At 42.1% G+C, this 25,437-nt stretch overlaps 1 protein-coding gene across 1 annotated transcript in view; it reads right to left on the minus strand.

Moving 5' to 3' along the window:
- Positions 1–12,366: 12,366 nt before the first annotated feature.
- The window catches only part of LOC122938867 (cadherin-12-like), a 159,752-nt gene continuing 146,681 nt past the window's right edge, over positions 12,367–25,437 (minus strand). The window contains exons 7-8 of the mRNA XM_044294716.1: positions 15,716–15,967; positions 12,367–12,961 (exon numbers count right to left, since the gene is read on the minus strand). Of these exons, the coding sequence (XP_044150651.1) occupies positions 12,465–12,961; positions 15,716–15,967 (749 nt within the window). The 3' untranslated portion in view covers positions 12,367–12,464. The remainder of the gene's footprint in view (positions 12,962–15,715; positions 15,968–25,437) is intronic.

Here is a 25,437-nt window from a genome sequence, read left to right on the forward strand (position 1 = left end):
GGGGAAAGGCAGGACGATGACGATACGCCTCCCACAGAGGACAGCTTGTCCTTACCCCTGGGCAGCCTGGCACACATGAGCGACTACATGCTGCAGTGCCTGCGCAACGACAGCAGAGTTGCCCACATTTTAACGTGTGCGGACTACTGGGTTGCCACCCTGCTGGATCCACGCTACAAAGACAATGTGCCCACCTTACTTCCTGCACTGGAGCGTGATAGGAAGATGCGCGAGTACAAGCGCACGAATTCCCAAATGTCACAGGGGAACAAGTGGAAGCCCAAGGCCAAGGCAGAGGAGGAGCAAGAGGTCGCCAAGGCAGCTGTATCACGGCCAGCTCCTCTGAGGGCAGGGTTAGCATGGCAGAGATGTGGAAAAGTTTTGTCAACATGCCACAGCTAACTGCACCACCACCTGATACGCAACGTGTTAGCAGGAGGCAACATTTCACTAACAAGGTGGAACAGTACGTGTGCACACCCCTCCACGTACTGACTGATGGTTCGGCCCCATTCAACTACTGGGTCTCTAAATTGTCCACGTGGCCAGAGCTAGCCTTTTATGCCTTGGAGGTGCTGGCCTGCCCGGCGGCCAGCGTTTTGTCTGAACGTGTATTCAGCACGGCAGGGGGTGTCATTACAGACAAACGCAGCCGCCTGTATACAGCCAATGTGGACAAGCTTACGTTCATAAAAATAAACCAGGCATGGATCCCACAGGACCTGTCCATCCCTTGTCCAGATTAGACATTAACTACCTCCCCTTAACCATATATTATTGTACTCCAGGGCACTTCCTCATTCAATGCTATTTTTATTTTCATTTTACCATTATATTGCGAGGCTACCCAAATTTGAATGAACCTCTCCTCTGTCTGGGTGCCGGGGACTAAATATATGCCAATGGACTGTTCCAATGTTGGGTGACGTGAAGCCTGATTCTCTGCTATGACATGCAGACTAATTCTCTGCTGACATGAAGCCAGATTCTCTGTTACGGGACCTCTCTCCTCTGCCTGGGTGCTGGGCCTAAATATATGCCAATGGACTGTTGCACTGGTGGCTGACGTGAAGCCTGATTGTCTGTTACGGGACCTCTCTCCTCTGCCTGGGTGCTGGGCCTAAATTTATGAAAATGGACTGTTACAGTGGTGGGTGACGTGAAGCCTGATTCTCTGCTATGACATGCAGACTAATTCTCTGCTGACATGAAGCTATATTCTCTGTTACGGGACCTCTCTCCTCTGCCTGGGTGCTGGGCCTAAATATATGCCAATGGACTGTTGCACTGGTGGCTGACGTGAAGCCTGATTGTCTGTTACGGGACCTCTCTCCTCTGCCTGGGTGCTGGGCCTAAATATCTGACAATGGACTGTTGCATTGGTGGCTGACGTGAAGCCTAATTCTCTGCTATGATATGAAGACTGATTCTCTGCTGACATGAAGCCAGATTGTCTGTTACGGGACCTCTCTCCTCTGCCTGGGTGCTGGGCCTAAATTTATGAAAATTGACTCTTACAGTGGTGGGTGACGTGAAGCCTGATTCTCTGCTATGATATGAAGACTGATTCTCTGCTGACATGAAGCCAGATTGTCTGTTACGGGACCTCTCTCCTCTGCCTGGGTGCTGGGCCTAAATATCTGACAATGGACTGTTGCATTGGTGGCTGACGTGAAGCCTGATTCTCTGCTATGATATAAAGACTGATTCTCTGCTGACATGAAGCCAGATTGTTTGTTACGGGACCTCTCTCCTCTGCCTGGGTGCTGGGCCTAAATTTATGAAAATGGACTCTTACAGTGGTGGCTGACGTGAAGCCTGATTCTCTGCTATGATATGAAGACTGATTCTCTGCTGACATGAAGCCAGATTGTCTGTTACGGGACCTCTCTCCTCTGCCTGGGTGCTGGGCCTAAATTTATGACAATGGACTGTTGCAGTGGTGGCTGACGTGAAGCCTGATTCTCTGCTATGACATGAAGACTGATTCTCTGCTGACATGAAGCCAGATTGTCTGTTACGGGACCTCTCTCCTCTGCCTGGGTGCTGGGCCTAAATTTATGAAAATGGACTCTTACAGTGGTGGGTGACGTGAAGCCTGATTCTCTGCTATGATATGAAGACTGATTCTCTGCTGACATGAAGCCAGATTGTCTGTTACGGGACCTCTCTCCTCTGCCTGGGTGCTGGGCCTAAATTGATGAAAATGGACTCTTACAGTGGTGGGTGACGTGAAGTCTGATTCGCTGCTATGATATGAAGACCGATTCTCTGCTGACATGAAGCCAGATTGTCTGTTACGGGACCTCTCTCCTCTGCCTGGGTGCTGGGCCTAAATATCTGACAATGGACTGTTGCATTGGTGGCTGACGTGAAGCCTGATTCTCTGCTATGATATAAAGACTGATTCTCTGCTGACATGAAGCCAGATTGTCTGTTACGGGACCTCTCTCCTCTGCCTGGGTGCTGGGCCTAAATTTATGAAAATGGACTCTTACAGTGGTGGGTGACGTGAAGCCTGATTCTCTGCTATGATATGAAGACTGATTCTCTGCTGACATGAAGCCAGATTGTCTGTTACGGGACCTCTCTCCTCTGCCTGGGTGCTTGGCCTAAATTTATGACAATGGACTGTTGCAGTGGTGGCTGACGTGAAGCCTGATTCTCTGCTATGACATGCAGACTGATTCTCTGCTGACATGAAGACAGATTCTCTGTTACGGGACCTCTCTCCTCTGCCTGGGTGCCGGGGCCTAAATATCTGAGAATGGACTGTTCCAGTGGTGGGTGACGTGAAGCCAGATTCTCTGCTATGGGACCTCTCTCCAATTGATTTTGGTTAATTTTTATTTATTATTATTTTTTTTAATTCATTTCCCTATCCACATTTGTTTGCAGGGGATTTACCTACATGTTGCTGCCTTTTGCAGCCCTCTAGCCCTTTCCTGGGCTGTTTTCCAGCCTTTTTAGTACCGAAAAGTTCGGGTCCCCCATTGATCCCGAACCCGAACATTTCCGGGAAGTTCGGCCGAACTTCTCGAACCCGAACATCCAGGTGTTCGCTCAACTCTAATCTTGACTCATCAGACCACATGACCTTCTTCCATTGCTCCAGAGTGCAATCTTTATGCTCCCTAACAAATTGAAGCCTTTTTTTCTGGTTTGCCTCACTGATTAGTAGTTTTCTTATGGCTACACAGCTGTTCATTCCCAATCCCTTAAGTTCCCTTTGCATTTAGCATGTGGAAATGCTCTTACTTTCACTATTAAACATAGCCCTGAGTTCTACAGCAGTTTTTCTTCGATTTAATTTCACCAAACGTCTAAGTGATACCCGATCACATCAGATTTTTTTCCCGCCACATTTCTTCCTCAAATGCAATGGATCCCCACTATCCTTCCAGTTTTTAATAATGCATTGGACAGTTCTTAACCCAATTTTAGTAGTTTCTGCAATCTCCTTAGATGTTTTCTCTGCTTGATGCATGCCAATGATTTGACACTTCTCAAACAGACTAACATCTTTACCACGACCACGAGATGTATCTTTCGACATGGTTGTTTAACCGCTACAGGACCGCCGTACGCAGGATTGTGTCCTGCCGGCGGCCCTGCTCTTCTGGGTGGACGCATATACGCGTCCTCCCGCGATAGCCGAGATTTCCTGTGAACGCACGCACACAGGCATGCGCGCTCACAGGAACGGAAGGTAAGCGAGTGGATCTCCAGCCTGCCAGCGGAGATGGCTCGCTGGCAGGCTGGAGATGTGATTTTTTTTTAACCCCTAACAGGTATATTAGACGCTGTTTTGATAACAGCGTCTAATATACCTGCTACCTGGTCCTCTGGTGGTCCCTTTTGTTTGGATCGACCACCAGAGGACACAGGTAGCTGTGTAAAGTACCACAAAACACAACTACACTACACCCCCCTGTCACTTATTAACCCCTTATGAACCACTGATCACCCCATACAGACTCCCTGATCACCCCCCTGTCATTGATCACCCCCCTGTCATTGATCACCCCCCCTGTAAGGCTCCATTCAGACGTCCGTATGATTTTTACGGATCCACGGATACATGGATCGGATCCGCAAAACACATACGGACGTCTAAATGGAGCCTTACAGGGGGGTGATCAATGACAAGGGGGTGATCACCCATATAGACTTCCTGATCACTTCCCTGTCATTGATCACCCCCCTGTCATTGATCACCCCCCTGTAAGGCTCCATTCAGACGTCCGTATGATTTTTACGGATCCACGGATACATGGATCGGATCCGTAAAACACATACGGACGTCTGAATGGAGCCTTACAGGGGGGTGATCAATGACAAGGGGGTGATCACGCATATAGACTTCCTGATCACTTCCCTGTCATTGATCACCCCCCTGTCATTGATCACCCCCCTGTAAGGCTCCATTCAGACGTCCGTATGATTTTTACGGATCCATGGATACATGGATCGGATCCGCAAAACACATACGGACGTCTGAATGGAGCCTTACAGGGGGGTGATCAATGACAAGGGGGTGATCACGCATATAGACTTCCTGATCACTTCCCTGTCATTGATCACCCCCCTGTCATTGATCACCCCCCTGTAAGGCTCCATTCAGACGTCCGTACGATTTTTACGGATCCACGGATACATGGATCGGATCTGCAAAACACATACGGAAGTCTGAAAAAACAAACAAAAAAATATATATATATTTCCGCTAACTTGGGCCAAAAAAATGTCTGAATGGAGCCTTACAGGGAGTGATCAATGACAGGGGGGTGATCAATGACAGGGGGGTGATCAGGGAGTCTATATGGGTGATCACCCCCCTGTCATTGATCACTCCCTGTAAGGCTCCATTCAGACATTTTTTTGGCCCAAGTTAGCGGAAATATATATATATATTTTTTTGTTTGTTTTTTCTTACAAAGTCTCATATTCCACTAACTTTTGTCAAAAAAAATCTCACATGAACTCACCATACCCCTCACGGAATCCAAATGCGTAAAATTTTTTAGACATTTATATTCCAGACTTCTTCTCACGCTTTAGGGCCCCTAAAATATCAGGGCATTATAAATACCCCACATGTGACCCCATTTCGGAAAGAAGACACCCCAAGGTATTCGCTGAGGGGCATATTGAGTCCATAAAAGATTGAAATTTTTGTCCCAAGTTAGCGGAAAGGGAGACTTTGTGAGAAAAAAAAATAATAATCAATTTCCGCTAACTTATGCAAAAAAAAAAAAAAAAATCTATGAACTCGCCATGCCCCTCATTGAATACCTTGGGGTGTCTTCTTTCCAAAGTGGGGTCACATTTATACTGCCCTGGCTTTTTAGGGACCCTAAAGCGTGAGAAGAAGTCTGGGATCCAAATGTCTAAAAATGCCCTCCTAAAAGGAATTTGGGCCGCTTTGCGCATCTAGTCTGCAAAAAAGTGTCACACATGTGGTATCGCCGTACTCAGGAGAAGTTGGGGAATGTGCTTTGGGGTGTCATTTTACATATACCCATGCTGGGTGAGATAAATATCTTGGTCAAATGCCAACTTTGTATAAAAAAAATGGGAAAAGTTGTCTTTTGTGATGGGCATAGTGAGTTCATGGAAGTTTAAGTTAGTGGAATATGACACTTTGTAAGAAAAAATAAAATAAAAAAATCATCATTTTCCGCTAACTTGTGACAAAAAAGTTCTATGAACTCACTATGCCCATCAGTGAATACCTTAGGGTGTCTACTTTCCGAAATGGGGTCATTTGTGGGGGTTTTCTACTGTCTGGGCATTGTAGAACCTCAGGAAACATGACAGGTGCTCAGAAAGTCAGAGCTGCTTCAAAAAGCGGAAATTCATATTTTTGTACCATAGTTTGTAAATGCTATAACTTTTACCCAAACCATTTTTTTTTTTACCCAAACATTTTTTTTTATCAAAGACATGTAGAACAATAAATTTAGCGAAAAATGTATATATGGATGTCGTTTTTTTTGCAAAATTTTACAACTGAAAGTGAAAAATGTCATTTTTTTGCAAAAAATCGTTAAATTTCGATTAATAACTAAAAAAGTAAAAATGTCAGCAGCAATGAAATACCACCAAATGAAAGCTCTATTAGTGAGAAGAAAAGGAGGTAAAATTCATTTGGGTGGTAAGTTTCATGACCGAGCAATAAACGGTGAAAGTAGTGTAGTGCAGAAGTGTAAAAAGTGGCCTGGTCATTAAGGGGGTTTCAGCTAGCGGGGTTGAAGTGGTTAAGAAATGAGAAGCAACTCATTGCACCAGTTGGGGTTAAATAACTTGTTGCCAGCTGAAAGATAAATTGCCCCTGCAGTAATTATCCAATAGGAGGCTCATAACTATCGCTTAGTTAAATTCTTGATGGCAACTTTTTTTTGGGAAAGGAAATATATATATACAGTACAGACCAAAAGTTTGGACACACCTTCTTATTCAAAGAGTTTTCTTTATTTTCATGACTATGAAAATTGTAAATTCACACTGAAGGCATCAAAACTATGAATTAACACATGTGGAATTATATACATAACAAAAAAGTGGGAAACAACAGAAAATATGTCATATTCTAGGTTCTTCAAAGTAGCCACCTTTTGCTTTGATTACTGATTTGCACACTCTTGGCATTCTCTTGATGAGCTTCAAGAGGTAGTCACCTGAAATGGTTTTCACTTCACAGGTGTGTCCTGTCAGGTTTAATAAGTGGGATTTCTTGCCTTATAAATGGGGTTGGGACCATCAGTTGCGTTGTGGAGAAGTCAGGTGGATACACAGCTGATAGTCCTACTGAATAGACTGTTAGAATTTGTATTATGGCAAGAAAAAAGCAGCTAAGTAAAGAAAAACAAGTGCCCATCATTACTTTAAGAAATGATGGTCAGTCAGTCCGAAAAATTGGGAAAACTTTGAAAGTGTCCCCAAGTGCAGTCACAAAAACCATCAAGCGCTACAAAGAAACATGCGGACCGCCCCAGAAAAGGAAGACCAAGAGTCACCTCTGCTGCAGAGGATAAGTTCATCCGAGTCACCAGCCTCAGAAATCGGAGGTTAACAGCAGCTCAGATTAGAGACCAGGTCAATGCCACACAGAGTTCTAGCAGCAGACACATCTCTAGAACAACTGGAGACTGTGTAAATGAGGCATTCATGGTAGAATATCTGCTAGGAAACCACTGCTATGGACAGGCAACAAGCAGAAGAGACTTGTTTGGGCTAAAGAACACAAGGAATGGACATTAGACCAGTGGAAATCTGTGCTTTGGTCTGATGAGTCCAAATTTGAGATCTTTGGTTCCAACCACCGTGTCTTTGTGCGACGCAGAATAGGTGAACGGATGGACTCTACATGCCTGGTTCCCACCGTGAAGCATGGAGGAGGAGGTGGTGTGATGGTGTGGGGGTGCTTTGCTGGTGACACTGTTGGGGATTTATTCAAAATTGAAGGCATACTGAACCAGCATGGCTACCACAACCTCTTTCACTGGCATGCTATTCCATCCGGCTTGCGTTTAGTTGGACCATCATTTATTTTTTAACAGGACAATGACCCCAAACACACCTCCAGGCTGTGTAAGGGCTATTTGACCATGAAAGAGAGTGATGGGGTGCTGCGCCAGATGACCTGGCCTCCACTGTCACCGGACCTGAACCCAATCGAGATGGTTTGGGGTGAGCTGGACCGCAGAGTGAAGGCAAAAGGGCCAACAAGTGCTAAGCATCTCTGGGAACTCCTTCAAGACTCTTGGAAGACCATTTCAGGTGACTACCTCTTTAAGCTCATCAAAAGAATGCCAAGAGTGTGCAAAGCAATAATCAAAGCAAAAGGTGGCTACTTTGAGGAACCTAGAATATGATATATTTTCAGTTGTTTTACACTTTTTTGTTATGTATATAATTCCACATGTGTTAATTCATAGTTTTGATGCCTTCAGTGTGAATCTACAATTTTCATAGTCATGAAAATAAAGAAAACTATTTACACTACTTAATTATATTAAACCCGACAAAAAACAAACAAGGATTTCTGTGAAAATGAGGGGTTGGGGGGAATTAAAGTATTTGCTTGCTGGCAAAGCAGGCATAGCCATAGGTCCTGTCTACCCTCTCCCTGTCTGTCACCTGCCCTTCTTCTCTCTATTGTACACAACACATGCAATTCTTCTTTGGAATCCTAACCTTTCCCTTCACTCTCCCTGGTTATACGCTTGATTGATTTCTGACTGTCCCGGATCATTATGTACCTGGCCTGCAGCCATCAGGAGAGCTTGGGTGGCCCCCTGGGCATTAGACCACTGGGAAATTTCCCTGTAGGTTCTATGGCCAATCCACCCCTGGGCATTACCATTGCTCTTTTTGCCTCCAATCTCCACTACTTTCTGTGGACAGCTCATCTCTTGCTGCCTTGATTGACATGACCAGGCAGTGGCAAAGCATTGATTATACAAAGCTTGATTGCAACATTAGTGCACATTAACGCTTTATTGACCACCCTGTTTTTGGCCTTACTGACCAAGCACTTTTCTTCCATTTTTCATCGTCGCGTTCCAAGAGCTATAACTTTTTTTATTTTTCGTCTATATACTGTGGCTGTATGAGGACTTTTTTTTTGCGGGAAAAGTTTTAGTTTTTAATGTTGCCATTTTGGGGTATGCATAACTTTCTGACCAACTTTTATTAACTCTTTCTGGGACGGAGATGGGAAAAACTAAAACTGCCACTGAGTTTTTACGTTATAAATTTTACGGCATTCATTTTTTTTACATAAATAACATAATATCTTTATTCTCTGGATCAGTACAATTACAGTTATACGAAATGCATATCTTTTTTTTATGTTTTGCTACTTTTTTGCAATAGAACCCTCTTTTTTAAAGAAATAAAATGTTTTTGCATCTTTGCTTCCCAAAACCCATTACTTTTTTATTTTGATTTCTATAGAGTTGTGTGAGGGTTTGTTTTTTTCATAAAGACTTGTATTTTTCATTGGTATAATTTTGGAGTAAATGACACTTTTTGATTGCTTGTTATTAAGTTTTTTTGGCGGCAACTAAGAATAAATTTGCAATTCTGTCATTTTTATTTTATTTTTATGGCATTTACCAGAGGGGATAATTTACGTAATATTTATGTAGTCTGGGTCGTTATGGATGCAGAAATATGCTCTATAGAGTTGTGTGAGGGTTTGTTTTTCGCGTAAAGACTTGTATTTTTCATTGGTATCATTTTGGAGTAAATGACGTTTTTTGATTGCTTGTTATTAAGTTTTTTTGGCGGCAACTAAGAATAAATTTGCAATTCTGTCATTAATTTTTTTATTGTTATGGCATTTACCAGAGGGGATAATTTACATAATATTTATGTAGTCTGGGTCGTTATGGAAGCGGAAATACCAAACATATGGGAGATATTTCTTTTTTTCAATTTTTTTCATTGAAAAGCATATTTTCAATGGAATAAAAAGTTTATTTTTTATGGAATAGTTTTTTTAAATTAATTTTTATTTATTTTTTTACCACTTAATAGTCCCCCAAGTGGACTATAACAGACAGTATTTTGATTGCTTTTAAAATGCAATGCACTATCCCTATGCTGCATTGCATTTTAATGGCAATACTATTTTGACATTGACCAGCAGGCTGTGCCAGAGAGTCAAATGGAAATTAGTCAAGGCTGGTCTGGTCTACATGAGACCCCAGCCAGCCTTCACACACATGGGCACTCCGCAATCACATTTGTGGGGTGTCGATGAGAGACAGAGGGAGTCCACTCACTCTGTCAGCACTTTACATGCGGCAGGTGCCACGACATGTAAAGTGTTAAACAGCCCAAATCGGTACTCCTGCCGGTCCGGGCTGTTAGAGCAGGACCGCAGCTCTCATGTGAGAGCTGGTCCACCGCTTCCCGCTGCACGGGGGGACTCGTGCAGCTCTTGTTCTGGGCAGCACAGCCTAAGGCCCCTTAGTGACAGCCGTAAAAACATGCATGGGTAGTCACTAAGGGGTTAATAAAGGTATCATAACTCAGGAATGGAATCTCAGATCAACAAAAGAAAAACTGTAAATTAATTAATTGAATGAAGTGGCTCACTGCTGGCAATGGACGGTATGGTGCTTCAAACTAAAATTGAGGACGCCACACCTCAAGTAGGAAAGTAATAAACAGGAAATATAGAAGCGAGCACTCAAAACAATGCACACACTCAGATTTTATTATTTAAAAGATCACTAATTTAGATAACATAAAATGAATAAAAATTCAATATAGAACAATTTAAAACAATTACTATGGTCGACCATAAAACTAATACAGCAAGAAATAGGGATTCCAATGGTATGTAATACAAAGTGATAAATAAATAAATAAATTATAATAAATTAATTAATTATCTTGTGCTGAAATATAAACTTGATTATAATGATAAATACATTGATGAAAATAGTGGAAAAATATATAGTGACTTGTTGTGAACAATAGTTGAAATCCAGCGCGTTATAGCGCAATTTGCTGAAAGTATTCGCTGAATAAAATTCCTGTGGGGAATGGATAAGTCCGAGTCTATGGTGTTAGACACCGCAACACAGAAAAGCTTGGCTATAAATTTGTGCAGTCCCGTAGTACAGGTAGTAAGCTCAGCTGCAGTCTTACCTCTGCCTAGAAGGAGCCGTCCGGAATCTGGTCTCCTATAATCAGGCGAAGTTTCTTGAGGACGCTGAGTTTCTTGAGGACGCTGAGCAAACTGCTATGTCTGCCGCTCTGTCTCCACGGATTCCACGCTGATATCGCTCAAGTCTCGTGATGTTTGGAGCGGGACTTTCATCTCGTAACAGCGCTTATTCGGATACTGAAGAAGGGATTGGAATATCCCGAAACGCGTCTGGGTAACAGACACTCCGCAACTACCTCCGTAATAAGGACTTTTAGCATGGCCATGCTTCAAAAAGATCTATGAATAACTGCTTCTTCGTGCCGATAATATTGTCCGGGATATCCGAATAAGCGCTGTTACGAGACGAAAGTCCCGCTCCAAACATCACGAGACTTGAGCGATATCAGCGTGGAATCCGTGGAGACAGAGCGGCGGACATAGCAGTTTGCTCAGCGTCCTCAAGAAACTCAGCGTCCTCAAGAAACTTCGCCTGATTATAGGAGACCAGATTCCGGACGGCTCCTTCTAGGCAGAGGTAAGACTGCAGTTGAGCTTACTACCTGTACTACGGGACTGCACAAATTTATAGCCAAGCTTTTCTGTGTTGCGGTGTCTAACACCATAGACTCGGACTTATCCATTCCCCACAGGAATTTTATTCAGCGAATATTTTCAGCAAATTGCGCTATAACGCGCTAGATTTCAACTATTGTTCACAACAAGTCACTATATATTTTTTCACTATTTTCATCAATGTATTTATCATTATAATCAAGTTTATATTTCAGCACACGATAATTAATTAATTTATTATAATTTATTTATTTATTTATTTATTTATCACTTTGTATTACATACCATTGGAATCCCTATTTCTTGCTGTATTAGTTTTATGGTCGACCATAGTAATTGTTTTAAATTGTTCTATATTGAATTTTTATTCATTTTATGTTATCTAAATTAGTGATCTTTTAAATAATAAAATCTGAGTGTGTGCCATAGTTTTGAGTGCTCGCTTCTATATTTCCTGTTTAAAAGAAAAACTGTGTTTAATCAGTGAACTACAGCTATATGTCTATGTAGTTTTTGGGGGAGGTTGCTGGTGACAGATTCCCTTTAATGTTTGCATGGGAATTCTATAAGGTGAAAGTAAAGAGTCAATGCTAGAGGGGAAAACATAAGATAGAATTCTTGTAAACTTAAAACTGGGGGTGTACCAATGGGACCCTACTATAACTTCATACACTTATGGAGGCATACCAGAGGGCTGAATTTTCTACAGACAATCTGATAGAAAACATAAAATATTATGGTATTGTCCATCAGATGAGACATTCTGGAGATATTACAACCAGAAAATATGTTCCCATACAGAGAACTATACAGCAGACCAGGAACAACACATGAGTCTATAGTACATGACCAAAGGGAATATGGGTGTTTCCTTAAAGCCTCTTGTACTAGGTGTTGCAATGTGCATAATGCCTGATACAGTATATGTGCAGAAATAAAAGGTTTTCTAAGCCCCTCAGTTGTATTAAAAAAAAAATTTTACTTTACACCATGGTCAGTAATTTATTCTTAGTATCATTTCAGTAAATTGTAGATATCACACCTGAGTTTTCTTACTTTAATGAAAAATAGCAAAAACATATTTTTTTTTTCATTACAGAATCAATCTTCCAGCTGTGAAACAAACAAAAACTGACAGTATGATAAATATTTTAGCATTTTAATATAAAACTTTTTTACATAGTCTAGATAAAGCTTTTTGATTGCTTGCCACATTTGTAAATTAAGTGATTTTCTCTTTGTTGAAAGTTTCTTCTCCAAACATTTCTGCCAGGCTTTTAAATTGAGGGCCCCAGTCACTTAAAAAATCATAATCCTGATCTGTTTCCATACTAGGTGACTCTATGGTGCTCAATGATTCAGCTACTGATCCAGAGCCTTCATAGGCATAGGTTGCTAGTGAGTCATATGGTGGAGCATTTGGATCAACATCATGCTCCTGCAGCCTTTCATTGATGAAATCTCTGATGTCACTATTGTATTCTGCTGGTGGTTTATGACGAGGCAAACACAAAGGTTCAGGCTTTATGTCTCTGCGTCCCTTGTTGTCTTCAATTACCTTTGGATTTCTTAGAGCCCCAATGTCAAAGGCCTGAGTGTCTTCTTCCCCACCTCCTTCGTCATCATAATGAATTACATTATCTCTTATATCTTCTTTCGATGTCATCAGAGCATCTTTCTTTTTCTGTCTTCTTAATGCTACATAAAGTACCACTATAACTAAAGCAAATATGAAAGATTGTCATATTGATTTTGTTCTGTTTGGCATTGAAATAATATTTAACAAAACACACATTTACACAAGGTGAAAAACTTTAAATCGGTTCTATAGCATTAAATAAATAAGGCTTAAATGTATAATAAAAACTGGATACATTTCTTGTACACCTCATGACCCATATTCTGATCATTAAAGCAAATAATGTTGAGCGAGGCGTGCTTAGTATCAGAGATCTGAAGTTGCTTTGCTCAAAACTTTGTTTTCAGCATTCAAATGTATGGGCTTTGCTCAGGTGAAATTAGTTAAGTCCGAAGTCTCACAAGAACTTTGGCATTTGATTCCTCAACTTGAAAACCATTTTAAAACTGCAATTCGAAGTCGGTTTTGGTACCGATATATCAGTTGGTATTGGTACCGACTTTGGATCCCAGTTCTAAAATAGTTTTCAAGTAAAATAATAGAAGTATGCTCAATACTAAAATAAACCCTCCAGTTCAAGAATAAAAATAAAAATAACATTAACTTGGGAACAAACAGAACACTAACTTGGCAACCTCCTTTCCAACATTTCAGCTACAGATCTGCAGATTCATGGACTCTCCTGTTTTCCAAGATGGCTGCTCTTTTTCTCAGACTACATGATGCACGCTGTTCCACAACAGTTCAATACATTTCCTGCTTGACCAGCCCGGCCATTACAAGGGCAGCAGGAAGTGTCATAAACTTCCAAAAGCACATCATGTACCAGGTATTCTGAGAAGTTATGAGGCCATCTCAGACTTGGATGACAGAATTGGAGTCCAGGAACCTACAAATCTGCAGCTGAAAAAATGAAAAGTTAGGTACAATGTACATGTTATGTTTTCAAGTTCATGTGAATTATTATTATTTTTTTTGCTGAAGGGTCACTTTCAGAAGATTTTTTACTGACATTGAAGCTCTCCTGACATGTCTGCTTTAGTAAATTCTTGCATTCCCCACCAAATAACTATTCTGTAGCATCATTTCACATAACACTGTACTGTGTTGTTCCCATATTAGTCTTACTGAATATGTATGAATAAATTGACTTCTGCATGTTTCAAATCTCCATATCAAGGCGGTATGTCCCTTACTAGACACTAATTAGACAGCATTGGGACACATCCCCAACTGGTAAAGCCTGTATTTAATTTATTTATAACTGTTTAGGAGGAAAGGGGAATTGTGCATCTAGACATAAAAGGCTCCAGAATTGTAATCTCATGAAGAATACAAGTATTTACTAAAACTGCATGCTAGAAGAGCTGAGATGTCCTCTTTAAAGGATTATTCTGTTCTTATCTTTTCACATCTGAGATCTGAATAGCCCTCATAAGTATTGCTAGGGGTCTCCGGAGTCACATAAATAGCTAAGTGGACTGTGCTACACTGTTTCCATAACTCCCATAGCAGTGGATATGAACCATATAAACAACAGCTATACTGCGAGGGTAATTCCAATTTCAGCCATGAAAGGCTTAGGCTTCCCAATACCTTAGGTTGGTAAGATTTAGAAAAATAGACTTTAAATACGGTAATACATTAACAATCTGATATTTTTGGGCTTTGCCTAACTGCCCCACAGCCAGTCTCTGTATGAGGAAATAACAATCAAACATTTTTGTTAAATGTATTATTTTTTTTTTTTTTGCCATTACTATACTTTGTTTTTCAGGGCCAGGGATGATAGCTGCCTATCAAAAGGTATCTTATGTCTACAGCCAGATTATACTGCAGAACACTTTTTAAAATGTATTTTACTCACTTATATAGCACTGGCACATTCTGCAGCACTTTATAGACATTTTCATCGCTTGCTATACCCAGTGGAGCTCACAATCTAAGTTACTTATCAGTATCTCTTTGGAATTTTGGAGAAGCTGATTATCTGCACGGGTGCACAGGGACAACATACAAACCCCATGCAGATGTTGTCCTTGGTCAGATTCAAACCTAGGACCCCAGCACTGACTATTAAAGGCAGACATCAGACATTTATGACATATGCCAGATACAGAGCCCCTGAAGTGAATGGAGAGGTGGCAGTGCATCCTCAGCATGCTCTCCATTTATTCCTATGGGAGCTCTGAACATAGGCGAACAAGTGTGTGCTGGGCTATTTTCAGGAATCCTATAGCGGTAAATGAGGAGCACATCGCGTATGCATAGCCACTTTTCCATAGAATGCTATGGGACTGCAGGTAAATGGCTGAGCCAACGAGCGCCTATTTTCAATACTCCCATAGTGGTGAACAGAGGGTGGCAGTGCATGCATGGCTGCTCTCTATTCAATTGGGGCTCCATTCTAGAGATAGGAGTGGGTCCTAAATGTGGTACGCAAACAAATCTGACATTGATGGCGTATCCACTGATAACAGTATGCCATCAATGTCGGATATGGGAATAATGCTATCAAGCTTTCACTTTGTTTTAAAGGGTAATTCAAAGAAAACTGTTTGAGGTACATGAATAAATATCTCTCTTAAACTCTTGATAAGAATCTATAGCACACAGAGTTATTGAATGTCCACTATATAAATATACAACTGCATTAGGGAACGTTTGAAAAAATTACATTGTTATAAGTCTGCAGAATCTATATAACCTACAGTAATAAATAGTGTTGAGCAAAATTCTTGAAAATTCTTTTTACAAAATTCTACCCATGTACTACTTTCTACTTTCATGTTAATGAGTGTTTTTTTTTATTTTTGTTCTGTGAGAAATCTTACCTAAAAGTATAATAATGCACAGCAAAATGGCTATCAAAGCACCAGTGCTTAAACCAACAGGTAAAAAAATAGCTTCCACGTTACAGGAGAGGACGGTCCCTCTTGAGTTACATCTGCATACTCTAATAGTTAATGTGCTTGTACTGCTTTGGATGGGGTAACTGCTGTCCTCTACTACCACTGGAAGGAGATAGAACTCTTTTTCTCTGCGATTGTACCCATGTCTCTGTGCTTCAATACCAGCTGAGTTATCTGTAAAATAAAAAGAGAAAATGTAATACATTGTATGATATCATATCAAGATTGTAGGTAATTTGAGAATTTAATTTAGATTTCTGTTTATTATTGAATGATATACAGTGTTTTTTGAAACTATGTTTTTTTCCCCCGTTTTGTTGCATTATAAAATGGGATTCAATTCATTTTTGTGGAGTTTTTTACACTGGATTAACCCCTGACAGCCCTCAATGTTCACCTCAGACACCACGATCAGCGATGAATGCGGCATCTGAGCAGTTCGATGATGGGGTTGCAGCGGAATCACCGTTCCCCATCATTCTGCCCGCTAATTACAAAGAAATAAAAATAAATTTGGAGAACTAGTCACCATGTAAATGTTCAGTTTGTTCCACGGTTAATATGAATATTTTTCCTTGAACTGGAGGGTCGCTTTAATATGCATATTCAGCCCCTGAAAGTGAAAAGTTTATGGAGTCAATTTTGACTGCAATTATAATTTATAGAGGAAAGTCTCTTCTGGCATGTCCATATTTGCTTGGTACATTCTACAACTTAGGACATGTTGGCTAATCTCTCAATTTTAAAATCAGTTTGAGGGTTTAGTAAGACCGCAGAGTGCACCTGGCTTTGCTATTGTTATATTGCTATATTGATTATCACATCCACATAATTGCTATCTTGTGTAGGATGTCTATTGTGGTACTTGTGGTTCGCTGCGGGCATCCTCCACTGTATGCATTTTTGCTGGGGATCGCCATTAGCAACGGGCCACAAGTGCAGGATTTGCTCCCCTATATATATGCACAACTGCATGTGGGTTTGAGCACTTCCAGCCTGTTTAATACCACGCCATTCTTTTTAGTTTGTATATATAGAGATGCCTGGAGGTGTATAAACTCCAATTTAAATGTGCCTGCTTTCCATCCACAGGCTACATGTAGGTGCACCTGTGAGGCCTGGGCCATACCAGCCAGTCTTGAGTGGGACTTGCAGACTCCTCCCTTCTCCCATTGCTAGCATGGTTACATGCTTGAGGTAACTGGTGAGTTGTTTGTGAGTCAGACCTCATGCTCCTGTAATTTGCCCACTGGCCCCTGTGATTGGCGATACAGCACATGTAGGTGAGTGTTAGGTCCCGAGCTACTTGAGAAACATTGGCGCGGTGCTCGGGCTCAGACATGTCCTACACCGCGTAGGACATGTTGGCTAATCTCTCAATTTTAAAAATCAGTTTGAGGGTTTAGTAAGACCGCAGAGTGCACCCATCTTTGCTATTATTATCTTCGTACATTCTTCCAGACAAAACTGCTCCAACTAAGTTAGATGAGTAATGTTGGTGTACAGCACTCTTCAAGTCATGCTACAAATTCACAATTTTGATTAAAGTCTGGGCTTAACTACTTCATTATAAACATTGAAATGTTCCCTCTTAAAGGGAACTTGTCACCATGAAAATGACAAATTACAACCAGGTACATAAATATTGGGACATCAACACAATTCTAAGATTTTTGGCTCTATACACCACCACAATGAATTTGAAATTAAACAAACTATATGTGCTTTAACTTCAGACTGTCAGCTTTAATTTGAGGGTATTTACATCCAAATCAGGTGAACGGTGTAGGAATTACAACAGTTTGCATATGTGCCTCCCACTTGTTAAGGGACCAAAAGTAATGGGACAGAATAATAACCATAACTCAAACTTTCACTCAAAGAGGATACCGGCTGTGTGATCAAGTGGATGAGGTGAGTTTTTTGTTTTTTTTAACCCCAAATTAGACATTTTATTTAGCATTCTGTTTTAAGAATGCTATTATAACCATGCTATAACGGAAAATAATAAAGTGAAGTTTGGGTCCCCATTGACTTAAATGGGGTCCAGGTTCGAGGTGAAGTTTGGGTCAGGTTCGGGTCCTGAACTTTGACCTGAAGTTCGTCCGAACTCGAGCTTTCACGGGTTCGCTCAACCCTACTCTCCTTGCCTGATCTGAGAGTTTTACCAGACAGCCTTCTCTTGTCAGGATTGTAGTTCTGCTATATTCTCTTCACTTTGTTATGATAGACTTAATTGTGCTGTATGGGATGTTCAAAGTTTGTGATATTTTTTTTATAACCCAACTGTGATATTTATGTTACCATTTTGGCAGGTAACATAAAATCTAAATAAAAATTTATTTTAATTCTAAGTAGTAACACAACAAAACTAGAAAAACACCAAGGGGTTAATATTTTTGAAAGATACTGAATTAGTGATGAGTAAATTTCTCAAAATTCATTTCAGGTCTGATTCATCAAATAAAAAATAAATAAATAAATAGTTGTGTCTAAATCAATTCTACACAAATCAAAGTTGTCCCAATTGGCCTGAAAATTTGTATATAACACAGTCTAATCTACCATGTATATATATTTTTTAATTTTTTTTCAATTTTTACTCTTTCTTTTCCACCTCTCTAAGCTCTTGAACACAATGACAGCAATAACAAATAATGTAAGGTGACTCTGAGATATCTAACTATGGGTAAACACATTGTTGACAATGTTATGCCTTAATGGGGCAGAACTCCTCCTTGTATTAAGAAAATCAGAAGTGTAAATTGTCAGAAGAAATTGTGGCTTGCTCTGAACAAGCCTGGAACAAATTGTTCCTTTTAACTAGAAGCAGTACAGTGTGGATATGGAAAGGGTAAGGTAATAGTGTCAAATGATTACAATAGTAGTGGGAGCAGTAGCAGCACAGCATGGAACACACAAGGTAGTAGATGTGTGTGTGTGTGTGTGTGTGTGTGTGCGGCTGTTTAGTGGTGGTAGTAGCAGCATTAGTGGTGGTGACTGTATAGAAGTAATGGTAGTGGCAGTATGGGTAATGGAAGTGGCAGAATGAGAATATCAGCAGGGAATAGCAGCTGTAGCGGTGGCGGCAACATCAGCCATATTGCACAGAACATGATGGTAGAAAGTTTAACATCAGCAGGGGCATGATGGCAGAAGCAACATGATATGGTATGGAACATGATAGGCAGACAGTACTATGATGGGGAACCGTCAGCAAGGGCAGATCTATTTATTGGCTTCAGTTGGAGGAGTATGAAAGTCCTCATAGATTTATGCCTCGTTCATTTTGATATTTTGCAAATTGGCGGAGGAGAACTTGGTCCGTTTGGATGTCAAAACAACCCCTGCTGAAAAAAGCCCTCTTTATATGTTTTTATTTATTTTACTCACATATTTCACAGCACTCTTTGTAATGACACTGGAGCACTGGAGGCTGAGCGAGAGAGAGCATACTGAGGAAGTTTGGGTCAATGTTCCAGCATGCCTACTCAGAAGTCCATGGGATCAGGGAACATGAAATTAACTGTAGAAAGTCAGAGTAAAGGTATGACTGAACCTGGGGGTTGATATGGAAGGTCTCCATTTGATGATTTATTTCAGCTTGGTGCAGCACATGAAATAATTTATCCGTCATGTTAAGGAGACTGAACTGTAAGGAGGAGGAGGGTGACTCACCGCTAGAGTGGAGAGGGGCCTCAGACATGTGGGCAGCAAAAGTTTGTTCACCAAAAGCTGAGACAATCTGAGACAAGTCAGCAGGAGTCTGAAGAGGAGTCAACGGAGGATGGTGCCTGTGGGGAGGAGGAGGAGAAGGAGCAAGAAGAGCAGGCTTTTTTGGGATCCCTGGTATTTTCCGTAGATGGGGGGAAGAGACCGAGGATGACATTCTCCTGGGCGATGAGCAGGAGCCAGGCCGCTCCACCACTTCCAATTTAGTGCAAATGGGGACCTTCATGCTCCAGTGTTTGAAGAGGGACCCCCATATAAAAAGCATAAAGGGCAAGGAACAGTACTGGGTGGCAACCTACTTAGACCCCCGGTACAAACATAAAATGGCAGACATGTTACAAGCATCACAGAGGGCTGGCACAATGAAGCATTTCCAGGTTTTGCTGCGAGAGATGCTGTATTCTGCTGTTGCGTGCGCTGGCAGAGGAATTTCCACCCACAGCGAAACAGTTGCGAGTACCAATCTTACAGCGCATGCAAGAAGAGGGCGGTTTGAAGATGTGCTGGTCACTTCGTATATGAGATCATTCTATTAGCCAACCCATCGACAGCCGCCCTCCGGATTCAGCCTCAGGGAACGTCTCGATCGACAGTTGCCCGACTAAATCAGGTTAACGGCTGATGTGGACACTCTAAGAAGCGAGGAACCCCTGGACTACAGGGTGTGCAGGCTTGACCTGTGGCTTGCCCCTCGTCCAATGTCCTGCCCAAAAGGACATTCAGCGCAGCAAGAGTAATTGTGACCAATAAGCGCACTCGCCTAGCTCAGACAGTGTGGACTACCTCACATTTCTAAAAATGAATGAGGCATGGATCTAGGAGGAATTCAACACCTGTGACAACCACGTTTAATTGAATTTCCTCATGACCGCACCCAAATTTCTGCCACCACTTAGAACAAATAATGGTCCCAGTCTTAGGTAAATACAGCGTAAATGTTTGGGACCTCGGAGGAATTCAACACCTGTGACGACCATGTGTTATCGAATTTCAACTATTATCATTTGGGGTTTTTTCAAGAGGGGGGATTTCGTTAGCCATGTTTTTAATCCAATTTTATATTTTTTGTTCTTTTAAACATATGTATTTGACATCTATTTGTACTGGCCTGCAGTAAAATTGATATCTAATGACCTTCTAATATATCTCCAGCCACATAATTAAATATTCTTTTCTGTCCACTGAATGCCTAATGTTTAGGGCCTGTACTACACTGGCCTAAAGTAAACTTGATATCCAATGGCCGTCTAATATACCTCCAGCCACATAATTACTTGATCATTTATGTACGGTGAATGAATAATTTTCTGGGCCTGTAGTTAGAGTTGAGCGGACACCAGGATGTTCGGGTTCGGTAGGTTCAGCCGAACTTGAAAAAAAAATTTGTCCCGAACTTGACCCCGAACCCGAACCATGGAAGTCAATGGGAACCCAAACTTTTGGGCACTAAAATGGTTTTAAAATAGTCCTGGAAAGGGCTAGAGGGCTGCAAAAGGCATCAAAACGTGCTTAAGAGCATGACAACTGTTCTGCAAGCAAATGTGGATAGGGAAATTACTTAAAATAACATATAATACTGAAAAATTTAAAATAACAATCTGGATCTAGGAGTATGAGGTTGAGGAGGTGGTGGATGGGTGGATGTGGCGGTGTAGGTTGACATGGCGGTGTAGGTGGAAGCGGCGGTGAAGGAGGAATAGGTAGCCAACACTTATTTGTGTTATTTTTAAATTTTAAATTGGGGTATCCCCCAAAATATTGGGACATATAACAAAATAAAACTAAGAATAAGTGCACTTGAGTACAAGAATGGATGGTTGAGGCTGGTATAAATGTTTATTCTGCACAAGGTACGGACAAGTCCTGTGAGATCCATGCCTGGTTTATTTTAATAAACGTAAGCTTGTCCACATTGGCTGCGGCCTGTGATAATGCCCTCTGCTGTACTGAACATACGTTCACACTATACACTGGCTGCAGGGCAGGTCAGCACCTCCAAGGCTGACAAAGCTTTTCCACATTTTGGCCTTGCTAACCCTGACTTCTCAGGTGCTGGTGGTGCCCGAGCTGCATTGGCGACCTCTTCCTCCTGCTCTGCCTTCCCCTTGTGCTTCCACTGTGCCCCCGCTGTCAGGTGGGAATGCTATCATCATCGTGTGCTTGTAGTCACACATCTTCCGATCAGTAACAGATGTTTTCACTAAATTTAGTTCCCTGTCAGCAATGCAGAGCAGGGGTTCATTCACAGCAAAAGGGGGTTCATGTCACCCAGCAATAGAACAGAGGATTTTGAGAGATGTAGGCGCCTGTCAGCAATGCAGAGCAGGGGTTCATTCACGGCAAAAGAGGGTTCATGTCACCCAGCAATACAACAGAGAATTTTGAGAGATTTAGGCCCCTGTCACCCAGGCAGAGCAGGGGTTCATTCACGGCAAAAGGGGGTTGATGTCACCCAGCAATACAACAGAGGATTTTGAGAGATTTAGGCCCCTGTCAGCAATGCAGAGCAGGGGTTCATTCACGGCAAAAGGGAGTACATGTCACCCAAAAATACAACAGAGGATTTTGAGAGATTTAGGCCCCTGTCAGTAATGCAGAGCAGGGGTTCATTCACGGCAAAAGGGGTTTCATGTCACCCAGCAATACAACAGAGAATTTTGAGAGATTTAGGCCCCTGTCAGTAATGCAGAGCAGGGGTTCATTCACGGCAAAAGGGGGTTCATGTCAACCAGCAATACAACAGAGGATTTTGAGAGATTTAGGCCCCTGTCAGTAATGCAGAGCAGGGGTTCATTCACGGCAAAAGGGGGTTCATGTCAACCAGCAATACAACAGAGGATTTTAAGAGATTTAGGCCCCTGTCACCCAGGCAGAGCAGGGGTTCATATACAGCAAAAGGGGGTTCATGTCACCCAACAATACAACAGAGGATTTTGAGCGATTTAGGCCTCTTTCAGTAATGCAGAGCAGGGGTTCATTCACGGCAAAAGGGGTTTCATGTCACCCAGCAATACAACAGAGGATTTTGAGAAATTTAGGCCCCTGTCAGCAAATGCAGAGCAGGGGTTCATTCATGGCAAAAGGGTGTTCATGTTACCCAGCAATAGAACAGAGGATTTTGAGAGATTTAGGCCCCTGTCAGTAATGCAGAGCAGGGGTTCATTCACGGCAAAAGGGGTTTCATGTCACCCAGCAATACAACAGAGAATTTTGAGAGATTTAGGCCCCTGTCAGTAATGCAGAGCAGGGGTTCATTCACGGCAAAAGGGGGTTCATGTCAACCAGCAATACAACAGAGGATTTTGAGAGATTTAGGCCCCTGTCAGTAATGCAGAGCAGGGGTTCATTCACGGCAAAAGGGGGTTCATGTCAACCAGCAATACAACAGAGGATTTTAAGAGATTTAGGCCCCTGTCACCCAGGCAGAGCAGGGGTTCATATACAGCAAAAGGGGGTTCATGTCACCCAACAATACAACAGAGGATTTTGAGCGATTTAGGCCTCTTTCAGTAATGCAGAGCAGGGGTTCATTCACGGCAAAAGGGGTTTCATGTCACCCAGCAATACAACAGAGGATTTTGAGAAATTTAGGCCCCTGTCAGCAAATGCAGAGCAGGGGTTCATTCATGGCAAAAGGGTGTTCATGTTACCCAGCAATAGAACAGAGGATTTTGAGAGATTTAGGCCCCTATAACCCAGGCACAGCAGGGGTTCATTCATGGCAAAACAAGGATCATGTCACCCAGCAATAGAACAGAGGATTTTGAGAGATTTAGGCCCCTGTCAGCAATGCAGAGCAGGGGTTCATTCACGACAAAAGTGGGCTCATGTCACCCAGCAATACAACAGAGGATTTTGAGAAATTTAGGCCCCTGTCACCCAGGCACAGCAGAGGTTCATTAACGCAAAAGGGGGATCATGTCACTCAGCAATACAACAGAGGATTTTGAAAGATTTAGGCCTCTGTCACCCAGGCACAGCAGGGGTTCATTAACGCAAAAGGGGGTTCATGTCACCCAGCAATACAACAGAGGATTTTGAGAGTTTTAGGCCCCTCTCAGCAATGCAAAGCAGGGGTTCATTCACAGCAAAAGGGGGTTCATGTCACCCAGCAATACAACAGAGGATTTTGAAAGATTTAGGCCTCTGTCACCCAGGCACAGCAGGGGTTCATTAACGCAAAAGGGGGTTCATGTCACCCAGCAATACAACAGAGAATTTGGAGAGTTTTAGGCCCCTCTCAGCAATGCAGAGCAGGGGTTCATTCACAGCAAAAGGGGGTTCATGTCACCCAGCAATACAACAGAGGATTTTGAGAGATTTAGGCCCCTGTCAGTAATGCAGAGCAGGGGTTCATTCACGACAAAAAGGGGTTCATGTCACCGAGCAATACAACAGAGGATTTTGAGAAATTTAGGCCCCTGTCACCCAGGCACAGCAGGGGTTCATTCACGGCAAAAGGGGGTTCATGTCACTCAGCAATACAACAGAGGATTTTGAGAGATTTAGGCCCCTGTCAGTAATGCAGAGCAGGTGTTCATTCACGGCAAAAGGGGGTTCATGTCACCCAGCAATACAACAGATGATTTTGAGAGATTTAAGCCCCTGTCAGCAATGCAGAGCAGGGGTTCATTCACAGCAAGAGGGGGGTCATGTCACTTAGCAATATAACAGAGGATTTTGAGAGATTTAGGCCCCTGTCAGCAATGTAGAGCAGGGGTTCATTCACAGCAAAAGGTGGTTCATGTCACCCTGCAATAGAACAGAGGATTTTGAGAGATTTTGGCCCCTGACACCCAGGCACAGCAGGGGTTCATTCACGCCAAAAGGGGGTTCATGTTACCCAGCAATAGAACAGAGGATTTTGAGAGATTTAGGCCCCTGTCACCCAGGCACAGCAGGGGTTTGTATACGTCAAAAATTGTAAAATGTCACCCGATATTTGAAAATAAGATATTTTTTTTTCAATTTAGGGCACTAAAATTGGCACTTTTTTTTTAAATTAAAATGACTATAAAATAGTCCTTGAAAAGGCTAGAGGGATGTAAAAGGCAGTGCAATGTGCTTATGAGCATGGCAACAGCTTTGCAAACAAATGTGGATAGGTAAATAACTTAAAATGAAATAAAATAACTAAAAAATACATATTATTAACCTGCAACTCAGAGAAGCAGGTGGATATTGAGTCGGAGGTTGAGGAGGTGGTGAATGTGGTGTTGTAGGTGGAGGCAGCAATGATGAGGAACAGGTAGCCAACAATGTTTTTTTTTATTCTTTTTATTGGGGTAGGTAGCCCCCAAAATATTGGGACAAATTAAAAAAAATAAAACAAAGAATCATTGCACTTGACTTTAGTACAAGAATGTACAGTATGTTTTATGGTGGTATAAATGTCTATTCTGCACAAGGTACAGACAAGTCTTGTGGGATCCAAGCCTGGTTCATTTTAATGAATGTGAGCTTGTCCACGTTGGCTGTGGACAGGCAGCTGCGTCTGTCTGTAATGACGCCTCCTGGCGTGCTAAATACACGTTCAGAGAGTACAGTGGCTGCACGGCAGGCCAGCACCTCCAAGGCATACAGGGCTAGCTCTGGCTATGTGGACAATTTGGAGACTCAGAAGTTGAATGGGGCAGAACCATTAGTCAGTACGTGTAGTCGTGTGCACAGGCACTGTTCTACCATGTTGTTCAAATGCTGCCTCCTGCTAATACACTCCATATCAGCAGTTGGGGGCGGTTGTTGCGGTGAGGTGACAAAGCTTTTCCACATGTCGGCCCTGCCTACTGAGGTGCTGGTGCTGACACAGCTGCGTTGGTGACCTCTTCCTCCTCCCCTGCCTTCGCTTTGTGCTTCCATTTGTCCCCCGGCGTCAGTCGGGAATGCTTTCAGGAGCGCGTCTACCAGCGTGC

Source organism: Bufo gargarizans, chromosome 5 (genome assembly GCF_014858855.1).
Source record: "Bufo gargarizans isolate SCDJY-AF-19 chromosome 5, ASM1485885v1, whole genome shotgun sequence".
NCBI classification, from domain to species: domain Eukaryota; kingdom Metazoa; phylum Chordata; class Amphibia; order Anura; family Bufonidae; genus Bufo; species Bufo gargarizans.